Consider the following 23081-nt stretch of genomic DNA (forward strand, 5'->3'; position numbering starts at 1 on the left):
TCTAAAAAAATCCCATTCTAAAATTTCCCCCCTAAATTTAGGGGGAAAACCCCTAAGATTGCAACCCTGCCCCTCTCTCCCATTATTTTGGTGCATCAGTCGTCTATGTCTCTAGGGATTCGAACCCCTGAAATTTACCCCTAAAAATTTTATCCCTCTAAAAAAATCCCATTCTAAAATTTCCCCCCTAAATTGAGGGGGAAAATCCCTTAGTTGGCAACCCTGCCCCTCTCCCCCATTATTTTGGTGCACCAGTCGTCTATGTCTCTAGAAATTCAAACCCCCTAAATTTACCCCTAAAAATTTTATCCCTCTAAAAAAATCCCATTCTAAAATTTTCCCCCTAAATTTAGGGGGAAAACCCCTAAGTTGGCAACCCTGCCCCTCTCCCCCATTATTTTGGTGCACCAGGCGTCTATGTCCCTAGGGATTCTACCTTGCCTCCTCCTTAAAGCGCGCAGGCAGCCACCAAAGCAGTCGCGTCTGACCTCTTTGAATTTAAAAGGCCGAGCCGAGGGAAGAAGAAGTATGTGCCGGAAGTGACGCGTGTCCGCGTCACTTCCGGCGTTACCGGAGCAACGAGCCTCTTGACAGATGATGATCGACTTTTTGGAGAGGGCGAGCGGTAAACAGAGGAGCAGAATGGCCGCCGTCGATCAATTCTCGTTCCTTTTCCAGGGCCTCAACCGCAACCTGCGGGCCGTAGAGGAGGTCCTGGCCATCATAGGGCTCCTCTACGTCAGCAAGAGCGCCTTCGCCTTGACGTGGAAGGTTTTGCAGGGATTCCGGACGCATGTGCTGGCGAGGGCCAGGCGACTTGACCTCAACAAGTACGGAAAGTGGGCAGGTGAGTTTTTTTTTCGAACATTCCCGAGGCGCGGGGAGGGGGGGGGGCTTTCCTCCCCCTTCCCGCGAAGAACGGAATTCATGCCTATGTACCGCCAGTCAAAACATTTCTTTTCTGAAAAATACTATTTATAATGTTTGACACATTCATCTACCTATGTATCCATTTGAACATACCTATATCTATCTAAAGAGCAAAATGCATACAAAAAAGCATGACTACATTATGCTTCTCAAATCTAGGGGGAGGAGGGGGGGGGAAAGGTGAAATTAAACCTTTTCCAAATGTGACAGGTATATTGTCATGCATATCATTATTTATAGTTACCTATTTGTATATTCATGCAATATGTATAGAAATTTATTTAAAATTCCATTCTTACTTGCTGATTACTTTGACTACAATTAAAAATAATATTTGGTTACTTATACAGTGACCTCTCACTTATACGCAACCCAAGGGGACAACAAAATTTTCGCGCACAAGTAAAATTCGCACATAAGCGAAAAACCCAAAAATAAGCTTCAAAGCAATAAGTTTACATCAGTTATAGTAATACTAATAGTACACTACTAATATAAATGAATCAATATGCACATAATTTCAGTTTATGCATTTTAATTTTTAAAAAAATGAAGTTATGTTTGTACAAGGCAACGTCAATGCTTACCGCTTGACCACGACTTTTAATGACGACAACCTTTTCGTATGTAACCCGTTCTCCCCTCTCGATGTCAATCACAAGATTAATTCCACCCCCAATTGCTCATTTGTGCAAAAAAGAACGCCATGGGCGGATTTATGGGGGGTCAGAGGGGGGCAATGCCCCCCCAGTTTTGGGAGGACTCTATGTAGTAACAACACATCTTCCAAAAATTTAAAAAAAAATCATTATTTTTTCGTTTTTGAATAGTTTAGAAGAGCATGGGTGGATTTATGGGGAGGGGGGGGGGCAAAGGGGACAATGCCCCCCAGTTTTGGGAGGAGTTTATATAGTAACAACTTATCTTCCAAAATCTTATAACAAAAAAAAAATCATGATTTTTTCTTTTTTGAATAGGAAATTCAAGTTTATTTTTTCTTTTAAACTTAAAATACAATTTTTCTTACAAAGTTTGAACAATACTGTACAACTGTATAATCTACTACTCAATTTCAGAGACTGGAAAGTGCAAATTATTGATAGGTTCTAAAATCCTTGAAAAGAATTGGCGCAGTATAGCCTACAAGGACTCTTGAGCCAAAAACCCAATCTAACCAACCAAACCTTGAAAATAATTGGACAAGTCTTTGAAACTCCTAAGCAAAGTGTGCTTCAATTTTATTTTTTATCAAGTGTATAAATTAAGAATTGTTCAAATGGGTAGTATGTTACTCCCTTGATACCTATTCTCTAAATCTGTGCACCATTTCTTTTAAAGTATTAACTTGCATCAGAAAGCACTTTTAAAGCGTAAAACTTAAAAAAAAAATTATTTGCCTATTATTTCCAATTAACCCTTATAAGACCTCAAAATGCAGAATTTTATATCCATTTTAGGTAATTTCCTCCGGGGGAGTAACCCCCGGGCCCCCCTAAAACTGGAGATATTCTATATCCCACTTAAAAGGGAGCACTGCGTTACTCTCTTAATACCAGCCCCCTCTCTTTTAAGGTCAATTTAAAAAGGACAGCATGATTACACACAGTAATGAAAACGACATATACAAAAGTAAAGAATGGCCTTACGCATCACAGAAAACAGACAAAAACATGGGAGGGGGGAGTGCAATTAAAAATGTTGCTCCAAAAAAAAAAAAAAAATCCTGCCCCCCCCCCAGGAACTCAGTCCTAAATCCGCCTATGAAGAACGCGTGTTTGGAAAAATTCGAAAAATGGAATAAAGGCGTGCGATACCTTCAAAGAGACAGAACAAGAAGGGTACAGATTTTTTGATAAGCGAAGTGCAAATACGCGATTTAACTAAAACTTGAAAATTTTTTATCGCTCATAAGTGAAAGGTGCATTTTAGGTTTCGGGTATAAATGAACAAGAGTTAACATTGTTTTCCTATATCGCTGCCTGGGCCCGTGAAAAAAATGCGTATAAGTGAAAAACGCGTATAACAGAGGTCGTGTATAAGCGAGAGATCACTGTAATTGCATTGAATGCAGTCATTTGAATCTTGAATTACATAGAATACAATGTCGGATCCGTTTTTTTACACTTTTTTGTGAGGAGTTTGGAAAAGGGAAGTGTTTTTGGTGCTGCACTACCTTGCATCATCCTCATGGCAATATCGAGGTATAAACCCGACTAAGCAATAATCATCTTCTCTTTTTGTTGAGAATATTAAATGATTATCATGCTGTGGATCAGAAACTATCTACATAAACAATGACAAGATATGTAGAGCCCAATCATTCTGATATTGAACATAGGGTACATTTCTATTTAACCCCCCCCCCCCCCCCCCCCCCGAAGAGCCTGACCAAGATTTTTGAAGACGCTGTGCAGAAATTCATTTTGTGCTCCCTCCCCCTATTCTCACTTATTCTGAAGGTATAAAATATTTTAATACTTGCGTATTACAACCATGTTAAATTTGGTGGTACCTCATATCACAACATTTAAAAAGTGGTCGAGATATGGTATACAATAATTATATAAGATGTGGTTAAACTTTGCCAGTTTATGATAAATATCAAAGATATCTATGATATAACTTTTAATAGTAAATGCTGAATTAACTCGGAGTGGTTGTGAGATTTGCAAAGAGATCAAATTTTTAAGGGGATATTTTATCAACAAATAAGAGATTTTTTTCTTGTCTTGGCATTTGGAAACCTATCAATGATAACATTGTACTTCGATTCTGAGTGAAATCATTATTTATTTTTAAGGAGTGGTACCCGCATGGCTTTGCCCGTAATAGAAAAATTAAAAGGTCTTTTGATTCGCCTGTATTTTTACAAATAATGGATGGTGAATTTTCTCACCAATTGGCTTCTTCCCGTGTAACGGTTCCATGTTAGGATAATTTCGTATCTCGCCCATTGGCTTATGCCCATGTTATGGCTCCACATTACGATAATTTCGTCATTTACTCATCCATCTTATGATAGTTTTGTTCTTAAAATTGAAATAGAAAAGGAACCACATTGAATTTTTGAAACATCGCTTCGAGGGGCACATCCCCATGCTACATACAGTAGAAGACCATTATAACGCCGACCTATATAATGCAATTCTCTGTAAACCGCACAACTTTTCAGAAGTAAACAATCTGTTTTGAAGTTTAAAACATCCCTCTGTCAGCAAATTAAATTTTGAAAGTTTTCCATCTTATTTCAAAGCTTTTAAGTTGAAAATGAGTACTCATAGTAAACATAAAATACCAGATGGCTCTTGAAAATGCAGCTGTTATGCAAACCATGAAGCTAGCAGAAGTGCAGGATTTTGATTGTGAAACATATTTATTTGTGAATAACTCATTGTAATATGGGTGCTTTAATACTCATTGCAGATAAAACTCATTCTGAAGTGCTAATATATAGATATATTCTGAATATTAGTTTCAAAATGTGTGAAATGATCTATATAACGCAAAAGCTCTGGTCCCAAGGTGTGTGTTATAACGGTCTTCTACTGCACTATAATTCAGGCTTGCCCACCTAGGGGGAGGGGGGTATGGCGCAGACTGCAGGATTGAAATTTTGGGGGGGAGGGGTATTTTTTTGCTTTTTTGGGGGTCTTTGCAATATTTGTGGGGTGCTCCCTTGCTCTTAGGAGATGGACATGCCTGTGTGTGTAATTCATTGTACCAACTATGCAGTAGCTGTAGATTTAATCAAAATATAAAACGAATGCTTGGTGTATTCATAGTTACGTGTATCCCTACTATCATAGTCTAAAACTGTACATAAACATAAATATTTTTAAAGAGTTAGAAATTTGATTCGGATGTTTCTACTGCAGCTGGAGCATTAAAAATGGAAGTTTCTCAAAGGAAATGCTTTGAGGGGGGGGGGTGTCCCCTAAAGCTGGCTTTTGTGCAGGATATTGGGGTACATTATTGCACTTTAATGTCAAAATTAAAAAATAAAGACTCTAAAAAATTCAGAACATGGCTTCATAAATGGGGTCACCATGACCGACTCGCTCTTTAAAAATTCTTCGAACAAAATTAAGCTTTCATTTTTGTGTCATAATAACTTAAGAAAATCATGAAACACACTTTAGTAATCAATCCACACAATCATTTTTTGAATGATCATTAATTTTGAACTTTGAAAGTGGCCCCTTTACTTTTTATAGTGAGGGAGCAGTCCCCCCCCCCCCCTGCTTCCCCGACAGACCTCTGTCAGTAGATTCTCAGGAAAGATCTTTGGGAAATAAAACCTGGAAAAAAAGAAAAAGTTCTCATTTTTGGCACTAAAAAACGGACTCCTTGAAAACCCGGTCTACCTTGAAAATAAAAATTGTGTCAAGTGACGTATATACAACAATCAGGTGTAAAAAATAAATAAAAGAAACATCATGATTTCCCTTCCAAACAATGACGACAGATATTAAAATACTTTTAAGAAATGAAATCCAGAAAGATGTATTTAAAATGCGTAGCCATGGAAAGACAAAATAAAATAAGTTTAAGGAATTAAAATGCCAAAGAAAATGGTTCACAATTTGAACGGAATCGAGATTTCTTAAACTTGATTTAAAAAGAACTATCACTTTTTTTCCTTTCGAGATAAAAGCTTATATTTTCGAGCGTAGGTCGAGTCAGATCTGGAGTAAAAAAGGTCGCTTTTTCCAATGGCGTCAAAAAGAAAGCTGTGGGACATTTCCTTCACTTTGTATTGGTTTATTTAATGAAGAAAGTAGTGCCTAAATTTCAGCTAAGCCTAAAAAAATTCGAGCTAAAAACGCAAATAACGCCCGCCATAATAAAGTAAGAACATTGAAACAAATTGCGTAGAACGCGGAAAATTCTACCCTTTCCAACGATATGTAATATCAATATGTGCAAGTAATTTTTCACCCCCATATTTGAGAAGTTATGTGAAAATTGGACGTAAATTGAAATGAAAAAAGAACTATTGATCGAATTGTTTTCGAACTGGTCTGCAAACCTTCTCGGGACTTAAAGGAACAAAGTGTGAAAATTTCAGCGCAATGGGCCGGGTAGTTCTCGAGTTTTGCGAGTTCAAACACACAGACGCTTTTTGGGGACTTCATTCTGTACTATGTAGAGATAAGAGGACACAAGAAAGACTTACTTCGCAAAGAGACCGAAAAACACCCAGAGCACCGGTGGGAATCGAACCCACGACCTCCGCTACATGAAGCAAATATTCTCGCATAGAGACACGGAGGCCAATTATTACTGATTTATTTCATACTAGCGGTACCCGCGTGGCTTTGCCCGTAGTACAAAGTTAAAAGGTCATTTGGTTCGTATGTATATTTGCAAACAATGGATGATGAATTTCTCGCCAATTTGCTATGTTAAATGGCTCACATATATCATGGTAGTTTAGTCGATAAAATGTTCTTAAAATTGGAATGAAAAAGAACAAAATCGAATTTTTGAAACATTGCTTCGAGGTGCACACCCCCATGCTACAAACTAATTCTGTGCCGAATTTCATAAAAATCAGCCGGACGGTCTAGGCGCTATGCGCGTCACAGACATCTAGACAGATATCCGGACAGAGATCCAGACTTTCAGGTTTATTAAAGAAATGTCAAATTTTTTAAAAAAACTATAGACAAGATGGTTGAATATAAACTTCCTCTAGACATACTTAAAAAAACCGCCAGCTCAGTTATTCCATCCGGGGACTGCAGTTTCATGCTTTTTAGCGAAAAACCTCTTAAAACCTGAAGAGGTTTTTCGCCTCCAGCTCAGTTTGTTCCTATTCCGTGCTGATGAGTGCTAAAAAGCACGAAACTGCAGTCCTTGGATGGAATAACTGAGTTGGCGGTGTATTTAAGTATTTCTGCCTTATCCCTGGCTTAGGGAGGTAACTTATTAGAAAATTCCTCTATACATGTATATCTGCTAACTCTGAATTCTCTCGATCTCCGGAATTCTGATGTCTTCTCCCGAATTCCCTAATAAAACAGATTTCTCCCGATTTTTTCATCAAAACAATGAAATTTCCCTAAAGGGATTTTTCTGGGGTCAGATTTTCGCTGAAAATCCCCACAGTATAACGATCGTGGTCGCAAAAGTGATGCCTTTGCACTCATGAGTGTAAAAATCGTATAAATTCGATCATTTTTGAAACACATTTTTATTTAATTTTTCTTTATAAATCTATTTCTATCATTATTTGAACTAAGGAGCTCCGCCCCCCGCTCGTTTCGTTTCCCATTTCCCGTTCGCCACTTCTTGGGGCTCAATGATGAGTTTAATGCTTTTGCCTAAGGATTTTTTCAGAACATCATAAGGACTTGAGATGTCCAATCCCTCAAGGTTGAGTGGTGAGACAGGGCGAAATGGCTTACCCTGGATGTTCCTTACCCATGCCAGCCCAGAGGCGATAGGGTTTCAGACACACACTCAAAGACAAAAATGCACAGGTTTTATTGTATAGATGCAAAAAAAAAAATTTCCGATTTTTCTTGTGCCTTTTTTAAAAGCATTTTTTAATTTTTTTTAAATATAAAGTTATATTTTTTTATTATTCATTCTTCAACCTTAGGAACAATTATTGCAATTTCCGAATTTCGGATCTTGTCGCTTGTCCAGACGTCTCATTTCGGGTATTATACAAGCTCAGTTTCAGAATTATATTCAAACAAACCCTTTCATTCACAAACTTTTGTCGCTAAATTTATGCCAAATCTCCCTCACATTCAAGTGCGCAACCATGGGATTGTGACGTCACCATTGCAGTACTTCATGTACAAGTAAAAACTTATTTGCAAGTATTTTGAGTATTTTTTACAATCACAACAAGTTTGCAGTCTCTCGATGTCAAAACCGAGCTGTCGGTATCTTGCATGTAGTTCTGTCTTTGACCTTACTTTGGGGCGGTAACTTACTGTTTTACACCTTACACTGTAAAAAACGAGCTGATGTGTGCATCATATGACTTCCCTTTACTCCAATTTTATGTTATTTCCCCATTATTGGCAATTTTAATGTGATTCAATAGTTTACTCCCTAAATATCACCAACAGTAGCCAAATTGAAACCAAATAAGAAAAAAACGTTAAATTTGTCGCCAAGTTGGTGACAAAATTTGGCGACCAAAAGATTGGCGGTATATCGTCAAGTGTCCGACAAATTATAACAACACTTGAGTTTACATCGAAATTAACTACGATTCCCCCCCCCCCCCCCAAAAAAAGGGCAAAAGACCCATTTAGAAACATCCGAATGCAACCAAAAGGGAAGGTGCACAACTAAAGGCCCCACTAGAAGTCTACGTACCAAATTTCGACTTTTTAGGACATACCGTTCTTGAGTTATGCGACATACATACGTACATCCAGACGTCACGAGAAAACGCGTAGTAATTAACTCGGGGATCCTCAAAATGGATATTTCGTGTGTCTGTACGTTCCTAGGCACATATCCACGTGTGGTCGGGTCGAAAAAAAAACTCAACATTCATTCGGGGGTGAGAAAAATGGAAATGAAGGCCGATTTTTGAGGGAAATTTTTTTCGCGAATACTATACTTCCTTTTTTGTAAAAGGAAATAAAAATAAAATGAACTGATTTTAATGGTTTTGTTTCAAATAAATCATTTGATTCAAATCAATTGATTTAAATCAATGATATTTTTTAATTTTTTAAACTCAATATTAAAATCAACGAACCCTGCTTAGCCCTGGTTTTAGGGCGGTAATTTACTGCTTAAAACAAGTTTTTCGTTTAAAGATGCTTAAAAAATAAAATAATAGTTTAAAAAACTAAACAAACACGCTTTCGTAGCAAAATGAACTGAAAAGTGAAAAATAATCTTTGGATGATAGTAGTTGACCAATCACTTAATTTTAATGGAATACAAAAAAGCATGGGTTGCTCTGTCTATTTACATTTTTGCTTGGACAACAAATGGAAGAAATTCAAGACAACTGATAAGAAGCCCCCCACGCTTTTTTGTATTACATTAATATTAAGTGATTGGTCAACTACTATCATCCAAAGATTATTTTTCACTTTTTAGTTCATTTTGCTACCAAAGCGGGTTTTTTTAGTTTTTTAAACTATTATTTTATTTTTCTGTTTTTTAGTCTTATGTTGGAGAATTATCAGGTAAAATTGCAACTACTATGAGTCATCGATGAATGTTTGCGGAAATTATATTACTTTGAAAATTTGAAATGCATTTGAATAAAAGTTTTGTTGAACAATGGTCTGATCAGCAATGAATTTCCAATTGAAGGCTCACCTAAATTTTGGCATGAAATGAGTTAAAAACAATTGTATTTCATGTTCTAATTACCTTGGAACCTTAGAACAAATTTTGTCTGATGCAGAAAAATGAAAGGTTTTTGTAGATATTTTTAAATAATTTTTACGAGCATTTATTAATGTATTTTTTTAATTTTTCCTTTTTTACATTGTTGGATTTGTGCCAAAATATTGATTAAGATTGGAGGAAACTAACAATTAAAAGGGTTAATTAATTAATTTGATTATAGAATATCGCATTGTCATCGGGTCTGAGGTCGCGTGCCAAATTTCAAAAGAATCCGATCGCAGGAAGTGGGCGAAATTTGAGCTGCAAGATTCCGTTACAAGATACATACATACATACATGCAGGTGAAGCTAATAAAAGCGTGTTAAAAAGAAAATGATTTGCATGTTGAAATTCTTCCATCAGAGAGGAAATATTAGTTCCCTCTCTTGAGCCCTCATTACAATGTTAAGTTTAGAAACTGCTAGTTCCATTAGTTTTCCAATTTGTAGAAGGAAAAAAAAAACGTAACAGTCTTTTGTTCTGATGGCCTACTGCTGTATGGAACCTTTTTTCATTCCCTTCTTTGACGTCTAAAGTGAGAAGATGGTCAACATTGACAGAAGCAATCTCCCCCCCCCCCCACCGAAATGTCCTTCAAAGTCTTATATTCTTTTTCCTGGTCGTGGCTTGTGCATTGTCTTAAAAGGATGTGTAACACTGAAGATCTGTGACGATTTAATTAGAAAAAAAAGTTATTCAACGTGTTATGTTCTTTTTAGCACTTTTTATCGGACAGATCTCGAGCTGGCTGTGTTATTTTTTGGTGTGTTGTTACAAATAGCAACATTTAATTTTATTTTCCTTCTCATTGTTCAGAACTGTGACAATGAAATTTTCTTGGAAGAAATTGGTTCGAGTTAGAAATGAATATGCACTGTTGTGAATGATGCCATTAGATCGTACATCATAGTTGCTTTTTTTTCTTTTTAAGGTATCCGACTGCGTTCGAAGACATTTTTTTGGAAAATAACTTGGGCATTTTTTTAAATGTGTTTTTTTTTTAACTACGTATGTTTCAAAATTATGAAAAAAATGTAAAAATAAGCTTTTAAAACATTATTTTTTTAAAAAGTGGACAAATTTGAAGAAAAATAGCGAAAAAACGTGTCTTACGCTAACAGCAATGGAGAAAATTTGGTTCTAATTACACATAAATCCTTGTAGTAATAAATTTGCATGACATTATTGTGTGTTTTGCTCTAAAAGATTTCTTGTTTTTCAAAAATGTTCTGAAATATAGCCGAACAAAGCTTCTACACTGGTATTTTTTCGTAAACAAACGCATTTGTTTAAACGTATTCACATAAAAATACTATTTGATAATAAAATTTAGCTTAGCTTTTAGAAGAAAACATCAAGCATGTTACACAGAACAATCTCAGAAAATTTCACATCAATACGCGAATAGTTTTTTGAGATATCATTGTTACAGTAGACAGTTTTCTTCAAAAATATCATTCTTCAGAAAACGCATTTAAATGCAGCTTCTGGTACGGAGTTAAGTGAACGACTCTGCAATAATACAGCTATAATTCCAGTTCTAGTTCGCGCAAAGTAATACTAAGACATTTTTGGAAATCTAATGAATCTGGCTACAAAACGAAATCATAAAAAAAATTACGAATATTTCATCGAAAATGTCGATTTTAACGCAGTCGGATACCTTAATCGCTATACAGTGCCAAAGAAGCTGCTTTGAACTGTCTGAATGTCTCATTTTGTCATTGTTCTTGAGGAATACACATTTATACACATTTTTAAGTATTTGAATATTCGACAACAGGGGTGCCCACAGGGGGGGGGGGATTATGGCGCAAGTTGCGCCATCAAATTTTTTTGGGGGGAGGATTTTTCAATATTTATTTATTTAAATTTATTTATTGATTTATTTTTAATTTCTATTATTAATTTTGTTTCTATTTTACTTCATCTTAATATATAAAAATCCTCTGTGCGGACGTTTGTCACCATAAGGCTTTTAAACGGCTGACCGATTTTGATCAAATTTTTTGTGTGTCATTAAGTTGTGGCAAGCATGGTTTCGAAGCGCGATGGATCGAATCGGAAACGTTTCTGTTGATTAATTAATTTAGACATTGGATGGTTATATCTCCCAAATGGTTAATATTTATTTTAACCTATTGTTGAGCGAGAACTGAAATAAATATTTAACCCGCTGCCAAAGGACAATAAGAAAGCCAGCTCTGCTTTTTGTAATGAAATTTCCTACTGTGATATGTCGATTGAGAATAGAAAAAAACGTGAGATAGAGAGAGTGAGGCTTTCATTTCTTGAAAGCAACGCTTTTAGATCCAGTGATATATTTTAAAGTAAAGAACTGGATGGAATCTGGTTTCTTTCACTAGGTTCACGCAAAACGCGTATTTTTAGTCGTAGTTAAACCATGTGACCGGATCGGTGCTTTAGGTTTTCCTAATGAAATGGATAGTACTGTACATAACATTTGTTTCTCGGTTCAAATCCATCTGAGTTTCGGCACCAATGGCAAGAATACTTTAAGGATTATCAAACTATTCAGTACATTATTAAAGGAAAAGATGGTGGAATTTTAAGATGAAATAAATTTTATTTTCGACCAGATAAATTGCAACAAGGTAGTTCTGCACACACAAGATCAGTGCAGTGGAATATTTTTAGCTTTGGCGGAAAGAACAAATTAGGCAAATATATATGAAGTTATCGTACAAGAGATGAGATCGATAATCAGTCGGAGTTTGCTTTGCTCACTGATCGGCTGGATTACAGTAACGTGGTGGCTTGGCGACTTTGGCCAAAACAATAGAGTTGCGTTATTATTTGTTTACTACTGTTAATGTAATTTATTGTATTTTTTTGTTCAATTTGTGAAATATTTTAAATTGCGAAGAATTGTTTTTGGGTTTTAAAGAGTATTTAGTCATTTTAGTTGACGAATGTTTTTATTTTACATCGGGAGGGGGGGGGGATTTCGCTTATTCAGGGTACTATTTTTATCTTGATCATTTTTTTAAAACGATATCCATTCGATTGTTTTATTCTTTTTCATATGAGGGACGTTGCAGCGAGATTTCCCGTTTTTTTCTACATGGGTAGTTAGTTTTTTATACTTAATATCAAAGGATGATTTTTATCCTTTGGGTATGGCTGAAGGAACAAACCATACAATCTATGAAGATCTTTCAAGTACGCAAGAAAAAATAGTTGATGAAACAACTGCTCAGTGGGCACTAGATAAATCAAGTAGTAATAAATATACACCAAGCAACTTAAAACATTTTCTATTTACTTATTTTTTCAACAAAACGGTTCAAACACTTGATAGTTTATTGAAATTTTTTAACTTTTCAATTTATGAAGTTTGAACAGAACAACGTCTGTCGGGTCCTCTAGTTTATTTATATAGTTTGTGTGTGTGTGTGTGTGTATGTCATTAAAAGTCGGAACTTTTCCAATGAAATGATAATGAATATTATTGTAATTAAATAAATAAAAAGTATTTTTAAAAAATAAAAAAATTGAAAAAATAGAGCTAAAAAAATAAATAAATGAAGGAAAGAGGGTTGAGAAAAATGGGGGGTGGGGGGGGTCCACAAATTAAAAAGAGTGCTCTCATTGCTTGTTCTCGGGATTTAGGATTTATCACTAAGTTCAAGTTGATTTTGGAATGTTGAGGAAAATTTACCAAAAGATGCAAAGCTCAAAACCAAAAATTTACGAAAAAAAAAAAAAAAGCAATATAAATTTTATGAATTGCAAAAATACTGCTCGCTTCAAAAGGGGTTTGCTCTTTAAAAGCGAGTTATACTCCCATTGTACAAACCAAGTATTTCTGATTTCCTCGCTAAATCCGGGTTCTCGTAAAATCCGGGCTTGTTATAAAAGAGTTCGCCTTTGTACGTCAATTACCGTACGAATTTTAAAGTAGATAGGACACCTAGAAGTGTTTAAAAATTTAAAAAATACAAAAATTAAGAAAGATTGTGTGCCTTTGTTTTTTTTTACGCCCTCGAACCTCTGCACCTTCTGGTTTTTTTTTTTTTCTCGCCGCCAAACCTGTGTGCCCTCGGGGTTTTTTCTGCGCCCTAAAACTTGTGCACCTTCGTTTTCTTTTTCGCCCTCAAACCTTAACACATTTTGCTTTTTTGTGCCCTCGAACCAGTGCGCCTTCTGTTTTTCTGTCGTTTCTATCTTCTCGGAACTTTTTTAAATTTTATTTTATTTGCGGGCCTTTGTTTCATTGCGTCCTCAAATCTGTGCGTTTTTTTCCCTCGTACACCCCTAAACCTAAGCATCTTCTTCCCCCCCCCCTCAAATCTGAGTTCCTTCGGTTTTTCTTTCCTATTTTACTTTGTGTCCTTGGTGTGCGCCTTCGTTTTCTTTCTTTCTTTTTTTAATTTTTTTTTTGAGCAATCGCATTGCTTATTGTTCTCATTTGACTGTTTTGAATTATTATGATTTTATTCCCCCCCCCCCGCCACCTTCATCTGCAGCACCACCGTCGACCGGTTTCACGATGCTGCTTCTCTAGCGAAAACCATCTCCAGGTTGCGTCTATATCCTACACACACGCGCATACATACACACACATAACGCACACACTCCTACATACACATACCTACACACTCACACTCCTACACACACCTACACACTCCTGCACACACACACTCCTTCATACACACTCACACACCTACACACACACTCACACACCTACACACTCCTACACACACACTCCTACATACACACTCACACACTCCTACACACACTCACACACCTACACACTCCTACACACACACTCACACTCCTACACACACACACACACTCCTACATACACACTCACACACCTACACACTCCTACACACACACTCCTACATACACACTCACACACCTACACACACTCCTACACACACTCACACACCTACACACACAAATATACATACACACACTCATACCTGCACGCAGACACAATTACACACGCCTACATACACACACTCTCGTGATTGCGAAAAACATAATTTGAATTCCAGATGTCAAAATTCAAAATATTTTTTTTTTTTGTTACTTTGGAAGTCAAGGCTAACGCCCTCTTGGAGGACCCAATCCGCCCCTGGTCCTATCGCAATTCGTCGTGATTGCGAGAAACATTACTAGAATTCAAGACGAGCAAATTTTAATTCTTTTTTTTCTTGAGCAATCTCATTGCTTATTGCTTTCCTCTGACTGTTTTGATGTGCTATCATTTAATTTTCCCCCCGCCACCCTCCAAACCATCAACGTCGACGGGCACCTCACGATGCTGCTCCTCTAGCGAAAGCCGTCTCCAGGTTGCATCCATGTCCTACACACACGCGCATACATACACACACACACATACGTACGCCTACACACACACACATACGTACGCCTACACACACACACATACGTACGCCTACACACACACATACGTATGCCTACACACACATACACAAACATACACACACACACACGCATACATACAGACACCTACACATACACACAAGTACCCACACACTCATGCCTGCACACAAACACATATGCCTACACACATACACATTCCCCCCCCACACAAACACTCATACTCACAACTACCCACACACTAATACCTGCACACAAACATAAACACACATGCCTACACACTCATACACATACACACAAACACACATACCCCCCCCCCACACACGTAAACACACACGCCAAAATACACACACACACACTCGTGATTGCGAAAAACATAATTTGAATTTAAGAGGTCAAAATTCAAATAATTTTTTTTTTCCGCCTTTGAATCTGCGCACCTTCTGGTATTTTTTTCTTTTTTTTTCCCTTGCCCTTTGGAAGTAAAGTCTGACGCCCTCTTGGGGGACCTAGTCCGCCCCTGGTCCTATCGCAATTCGTCGTGATTGCGAGAAACATTATTACAATTCAAGACGATCAAATTTTAATTCTTTCTTTTTTTTCCCCATATCACTCCGGCCACCACAAGAAGCACCCAGCTCAAAAACTAAACATAATTCCCGGAAAACTGAGTATGACACGAACAAGTAAAACTATCGTATCTCTGTCATTTTCTCACTTCACTAAACGTCTTTTAAAAAGTTGGCGTGCGCGCTTCTGAACGAGGAAGCCAGCGAAGAAGAACGCGATGTTCGAAATCACAAAAACCGCCGAAGCGTCCTGCGAACTAATCATAAGTTCGAATCCAGCAGTGCGAGAAGGAGGAAGCGAAATTATTTTTACAACCGCCCTCGTTTTGTACCGTTTTTATTAGCCGACGCTCTGGGGAAGGGTTAATTAATTTCCCGAAATGATTCGCTTTTTTTTGTACCCCGTAACGCATGCAACGAAGCGTTAAAGAAATCTGCATCGGGAATAACTTCTTAAATAGGTTTCATAAAGTCAAGTGGACTGTATAGCGTATTTGTTTACCAACATCTTTAAAGGTTCCTCTATCCAAAAGACACACACACTTACACTAATACGTAATAAGTGACATAACACCATTCCATAACACCCACCCATCCAGCGCCATTTTGTTCCGCCCGTGACAGCTCATATCTTTACTAATATTATAAAGAGAGAGGGCGGATTTTTGTGTGTTTATATGTTCGAGGTAATCTCCGGAACCACTGCACCTATTTGAAAAATTCTTTCACTATATGAAAAGTGCTTTCTTACTGAATAACATAGGCTATAATTCGAAAAAATCCGATAAATAGTTCTTTTTTTATTCCAATTTAGGCCCAAATTTCACGTAAATTGCTATTATTGGCTATTAAAGGGTGAAAAATAACTTGCACATATTAATATTATGTATCGTTAAAAAGGGTAGAATTTTCTGCGTTTTAAACAATTTATTTCAATGCTCTAACTTAATTACGGCGGGAGTAATTTGCGTTTTTAGCTCGAACTTTTTTAGGCTTAGCTGAAATTTAGGTACTACTTTCTTCATTAAATCTATCAATAAAAAGTGAAGGAATTGCCCCACGATTTTCTTTTTGACAGCAATGGAAAAAGCGAGATTTTTTTATTCCAGATCTCTCTCGACCTTTGGTCGAAAAAATTAGCTTCTATCTTCAAAGGAAAAAAAAGTTACAAGCGTTTTTAAATCAATTTCGAAATATGTCATTTTGATTCAGGTTGTCAACCATTTTATTTTCGCGTTTCCATGGTTACGCTTTTAAAATCCATCTTTCTCATTTTAATTTCTTGAAAGTATTTTAATATCTGTCGTCATTGTTTGGAAGGGTAATTTTGCATGGTGTTTTTTTTTCTTTTATTTAAGTTATTCTTTAAGTTATTAAGTTATTATTTTAATTAATTGTTTAATATATGTCACTTGACACAATTTTTGTTCTCAAGGTAGACCGGGCAAAGCCGGGCAACGCAGCTCTTAATATATAAAGATTTGAAAGCTACTGTTAATGTGATTTTATACCTTTTGTTTGGCGAAACATTTATTATTGCTACACTCGCAAAAAGGCTGGGTTCCGGTAGCATATAAACAAACTTTACTCAGCTAGAGATTAGGACTCGACCGATGCATCGGCCTGGCCGATGCATCGGCGCCGATGGTTTAACAATCTAGCCATCGGCATCGGCATCGGCGGCCGATGCTAAATTGCAGGAAACATCGGCCCATCGGCCTTAAAAACATCGAAAAGCCGATGGAATTGGCCGATGTTTTTGAAAAAAAAAAAGAACCTTTGATGTTTTACCTTTTAATAAAAAGTAAAGGTTGTTTTCATATAGAATTGTTTACTAAATTTCAGTATGAATTTCTATTTCAGTCACCCCTGAAAGAGTTTTTAATACTGCATTCAGGTACCAAACAAGTTAATTATTGCGTTGTTTCTTGCTGTTGGATGTATGTACAGTGGCTCCCAAAAGTGTTCGTACACTTTTAAATTTTTTAGTAAAACCAAAATAACTCGAAACTGAATTCGAATATAAAGTCCAATATTTTTTCACATCATTCCTATGTCATTCTAAATACAACCCATTGGTTTTTTCAAAATATTGACGGATCTTCTTTTTGAAATGGGTCAGAAAACGAAGAGACAGAGAAATAACACGCCACAAAAGTCATCGTACACTCAGATATTTTCGAATAAATTAATGATTAAAATTATCATATGCCGTTTTATTAATATTTTTGCATTGTTTTGACCCTTATAAGTCATTTGGCTTTAATGTTTTGTTTATTTATTCTTTAATATTGTGCTTATTACTGTAAAATGGCTGGTATTCGTAAAAAACTGCAAACACCATTCAAAATTTGAATTTTTTTCCCACAGTAGTGGTAAATTGGTTTGAAATGTCTCTAAATTAGTTAATTTATTTGTTTGTATAGTAAAGTGCTTGATAAAACGCTTTAAAGAAAGGAATCGGACCGAAAACAAGGTAAGAAAAGGTCAACCGGCAAAGTTGACAAAATGTGATCGTAGATTTAAAGATAAAAAATTCATGAAAAATACACATTTGAGTACTGTAAAAGTTTCTGCAGAGTTAAATGAAACATTTTACATTTAATTTTCACCTAAAATTGTTCGCCAAGTTCTCTGATTAGCTGGATTAAATGGGACCTCTTCCCGCAGAAATTTTCTTGGTCGTGCGAAAAACAGAAAGCTTACTCTTTTCGTCGCAAAATTAATGATAAATAAGCTAAAAACGTTTTGGAATCACTTCTTACTTATAGATAAAAATTAACTCAACATTTTTGGTTAAATTGTTGTATAACTGTAAGTAAAAGAAAAAAATTAGGAACTTAATCTTAAGAACTTAGTTGGATCAGTTAATCAGGACGGTGGAGGTGTTTTAGTGTGAGGGTGCATATCAGCATCAGGACTTGGTAGTTTGTAATTTTTTGATGAAATAATGAATCATGCTGTTCCTTTAAATATTTTAAAAACCAATTTTGAACTCTTAGCCAAAAATTTGGTTATTGGGAACAACTTTGTTTTTTTATCAAGATAATGATAAGAAGCACACGGTTTTCAACGTTTGCGTCTAGTGCCTCGAAAATTGTCCTAAGATTTAGAAAATATCCCCTTAATCTCCACACTTTAACTTAATGCAACGTATTTAGAGATATCTGGAGGCTAGATTACGAAAATAGGGCTTTAAAACGAAAATAGAGCTAGAAACAGTAAGACTCGAAGTGTGGTAGACACTTACTCAGAAATTACGGTAAAAGAAGAAAGAAAAAGAATGAAATCTATTCGCAGACGTTTAAAAGGTGTTATGATATTCGACTAATTAATAATTTAATCAAAAGTTAGATTATTCAATAATATATAGACATTTTATAAAGTGTACGAAGACTTTTGTGAGATAAAATTTCCGGCACTTTTCGGTTTTTGATTTTTAAAAAATCAAGTTTTAATATTTTTTAAAAACTTTTCATGCAGTTTTGTTAAAAATTGATCGTAGATCTTATAATTAAATACCTATTCCGAAATATTAATTCTAACCAATGGATTGGGGCCTATTTCGCTGAAAGTCGTAGGTGTACGAAGACTTTTGGGAGCCACTGTATGTATCTCTCATAAGTCATAACTCCAAAATGGTAAACTGTAGAAGGATAAGTTTTCGCATGTGGGGTGTGCGTACGTTCCAGTTGTGCACTTCCCTTTTTGTTTTCTATCGGGTGTTCTGAAGAGCCTGTTTACTCATTTTTTGTGGCTATTAATTACTTATTTCAATGCAAAACTAATATAGCGTCTCAGACTGACGATCATTTGGTGATATATTGCCGAATTGGAGACTATGGAAGCAAATATGAGATGGCGAAACCGGTTTTTGTGACATTTTGTTAGATTCTCGTTGAGCCGACGGTAATTTTTAATTTTTCGATATTTGTTATATAAATCACAGTAATGCAGTCTTTTCTGTATTGCTTCGGCGGAGTTACAAGTTTGGGGCCCGTCGAAATACATTTTGGTGCCCTATTTCTCTATCACAGAAGTTGTAAAACATTTATCATTTGCATTTTTGTAACTGCTACGGTGCCCCTATGGTTATGCGCGTCTCGCGCAATTGCAACATTTGCTATATTTTAAATCCGCCACTGCACGTCAAAACAAACTCGGGTGCAAGTTTTGAAAGGGTTTTTCTGCTTTATGATTATTTTGAGCTCTATTTTTTACGACTATTTTTTGAATTTCCGAGAACACTTGCGTGCCCCTCCTCCCACTCCCTCAATTTCTGAAATTAAACTCTAGTTGTACTTCTGAGTTGTTTAAAACTAACACCATTCATAAAATTAGAGGTTTTTTTTTTTTTTTTCAAACTTTATCTATTGTTTAGAAAGAATTTAGAGCATTAATGTAAGAAATTGATTCAAAACGTTTTGAATGGTAACATAATTCGGAAATCGAAGGGACTTTTGAATTTTTAGAATAATCAGAGGATGACCCTCCCCCCCCCCCCCCCCATTGCATAATGCGCCATCTTTTTTGTATCATTAATAGCGAACGATTTTTTTTTCTGTTGTAAGTAACTATTTTTATGTATTTATATAAAATCAATGAATAAGTTACTTTCGTTTTTATAGAAAAGTTTCAAGGATTTTCTATTATGCAATTTTTTAAATTTAAAAAAATTATTGTTAAATTGAACAATTTAATTTGAACTTGTTTGTAAAGCTTCATAAAAGATTAAACAATCAAATTGTTCAACATTATGTGTGCCAACATCAGATCAAGTAGCATATGTATTCAGTTATTAACTTGGTGTAAATATTGAGTTTGTTTATTGTAGCTGCGTTTTAAGAATCTCGCTCTTTTCATAGTTATTTTTTTTTTCAGCAAAATTTATGTCACTGTTTTAGTTTTTTGAAAAATGCAAAATTTTCTATTCATAAATTTTAAATAATTATAAAAATATTCCTATTATGATTTAGTATTGTAATTAATTTGTTTTTGTTTAATTTGATGACTAAAAAATGTTTACGTACAATCTTTCCACTTAATTGCGTAATTTGTTGACGGTTTCATAGTTTTATTCTGATTTTTTTTTTTTTTTTGAATGATTTAACAACATAATTTAATGTTTTTTAACTATGTGTAGTGTACCTAAATCCATACATCATTACAATATTACTGAAATCTTAGTTATATGTTCAATTAAAAAAAACAAAAACAAATCAATTGGTTATTTAACAGCCTCTTTGTTTTTCTTCCTTCCTTTCTTTCTTTCTTTTTTTTTTTGGCTGTTGTTCTTTCTCTTTCATCATACGGCAGTCAAAAAAGGAGAAGCATAACTACACCTTATACAGATTGTACGTACTATGTACTTCTGCCAGTGTTCATATAACTTTTGGAAACTCTCCTGGAAGCCATTTTTCGCTACCTTCTATGATGCAGCTTTATCTTCTCCTGGCGGAAGATAGCGGCGTCCATGCAATTTTTTTTTTTTTTTGCTGGGAACAGGTAAAAGTCACACGGAGCTAAGTCCGACGAAACGTTATGTTATTTGTTTGCCAAATCAGAGTATTGACCAATCGAACCGTGCATCCTCAACATGAAAGTCGCCTTCTTCCCCACGATGAAGTTAAAGCAGCAACGCAAGAGGCCTTACAGGAGGTTGTGAAAAATGTCTTCCAGGAGTGCTTCTAAAAGCTATACGAACATTGGCAGAAGTACATAGTCGTTCAAGGTGATTTTTTTGTAGATAGATGTGCTTCGGTAATGTGAACTATTCAGGGTAAGGTTTTATACAACTTGTCCTCTAACTTTTAGATCATACTACGTACGTATGAGTTTTCAACTTACTATTTCATAATGTTTTTGAATGACGTAAGTTTACGCGCATGAAAACATTATTAGAGAATTTGCGATAATTAACTGAGGAGGCGTTCAAAATGGATATTTCAGTCATCTACATGTTCTTAGGTGCATGTGCAGATGTGCCGAAAAAACTTGTGAAGTTTGAATTGGGTGATCGTAAAATATAAATTTAGGTCAAAATCTGTTTTTTTTTTTTTTTTTGTGATTACAATTCCTTATTCGTAGAAGGGAAGTAAAGTGAAATGAATCAATGATCCTTTAAATCCCTGATAATTTTATCAATTTATTTCTGTTTGATTTTTTTTTTTGCCATCGGCCAACGGCATCGGCCATGGGCCATCGGCAATCGGCCATTTGGAGGAAAACAATCGGCCATCGGTCATCTTTGAACAATCGGCCAACAATCGGCATCGGCCCATCGGCCAAAAAATGCCATCGGTCGAGCCCTACTAGAGATCTTGTATATAATAATTTCAAAAGATAATGAACGAAACTCTTCTTGAAAGGACAGCAGCGTTTTTTATCTCTTTAGCAACCATATTTCGATCGTTACTCTTTTTAAACTATGTGTAATGAAGTACAGGGGTGGCTACCTGGGGGGGGGGAGGGGGTAAAAAAAAATTTGGGGGGGGGGGGGGGAGGGGTGTTTTGAGGGGTATTTTTGACTTTTTTGGGGCGTGGGGTGCTTTTGTTTGTGTGGAGGGGGGTCTTTGCAATATTTAGGGGGGGGGGGGTAAGCACCCTGTGAAATATACGAGCTGTCATGCACGGTACAAAATATCGGGGTTTTTGTAGACTGACTCATACATAATGGGGTTGCTTCCTTCATTTAGAAGTACTCCTTTAGTCACTGAAGTTGATAGAGTGAACAAAAAAAAAAAAAAAAAAGGAAAAAAAAACGAAAAACATGGACTTAGAAAATATTTTTATTTTCCAACAGTTATTTTTCTATTACTTTTTTAAAATGTCCGATTTTTCAAACAAGGCTTGGTCTTTATGACGTCACAAATGTTGCCTTTTGGCGCATCTTTCTACCGCGTTTCCAGCTTATGATAATTCAGAATCGAATTAAAGATGCTCTCTACGCTTGCTATCAACCGTATCGTTCCTATTACATATGAGTAAAGAAGTGAATTAACTATTGCGCTCTGCGCTAATGGCATCAGTGAATGGCAGTTCATCATTTGTGATGTCATGTGCAGAAATGTAAAGAATGAAATTGAGTCTGCGCACCGAATTCAATATTTTCTTAAAAATAGTAAACTTTGTCAAATTGTTTTAAAAATGGTCAAATCCTATGTTTTAAAACATAGTTTTCAGAAAAAAATACTTTTAAAACTTCGGAAACGGCCTCATTGAGAAATGAAATAAATTTAGAAGACACTTAATTGCACAAAAAGCATGTTTATTGCTCGCCGAAGACGAAGAGTGACCGACGTGCAAAATCTTTAGAACATAAATAACAACAATTAACTGATGCCAAGGCATATTTACAATATTATTACAAAATTAAACATTAGCAGACGATAAATTTAAAAAAAAAAATCAATTTCTCACGACTACGTTTCGTCTTTTCTTTTTCAATAACATTGATTTTGTTGATATTTCGATAACTATGATACTTAAGGCATATAATTCTATTTCAAATTTTTATTACATTGAATTTTTATTCGATACTGTTTGCTACCCGCCGCTCTGCGAAGAACGTTTCTAGGAAAGGATTAATTATCTTTTTAAAAGGGGGCTTTCTGAAATGATCCTCTTTTTTTTATTGTACCTCGTAAAGTGCGCAACAAAGCGTGAAAGATTCTGTATTGGAAAAGCTTCTTAAATAGCTCTCCTAAGCTCAAGAAGACTGTAATTTGTTTACCAACATCAGTGTTGCCAGATTGGGGGAAATTTCCCCATTTTGGGGAAATGGGTTTTGAGGGGAATTCTTTGGGGAAAACCTGAGGAAATTTTTTTTTCGT

General features: G+C 35.7%; 1 protein-coding gene across 1 annotated transcript in view; it reads left to right on the plus strand.

Annotated features, from left to right (window-relative positions):
• The first annotated feature begins 563 nt into the window (after nucleotides 1–563).
• The window catches only part of LOC129232801 (inactive hydroxysteroid dehydrogenase-like protein 1), a 41194-nt gene continuing 18676 nt past the window's right edge, over nucleotides 564–23081 (plus strand). The window contains exon 1 of the mRNA XM_054866901.1: nucleotides 564–847. Within this exon, the coding sequence (XP_054722876.1) occupies nucleotides 595–847 (253 nt within the window). The 5' untranslated portion in view covers nucleotides 564–594. The remainder of the gene's footprint in view (nucleotides 848–23081) is intronic.

Source organism: Uloborus diversus, unplaced genomic scaffold (genome assembly GCF_026930045.1).
Source record: "Uloborus diversus isolate 005 unplaced genomic scaffold, Udiv.v.3.1 scaffold_14, whole genome shotgun sequence".
NCBI classification, from domain to species: Eukaryota; Metazoa; Arthropoda; class Arachnida; order Araneae; family Uloboridae; genus Uloborus; species Uloborus diversus.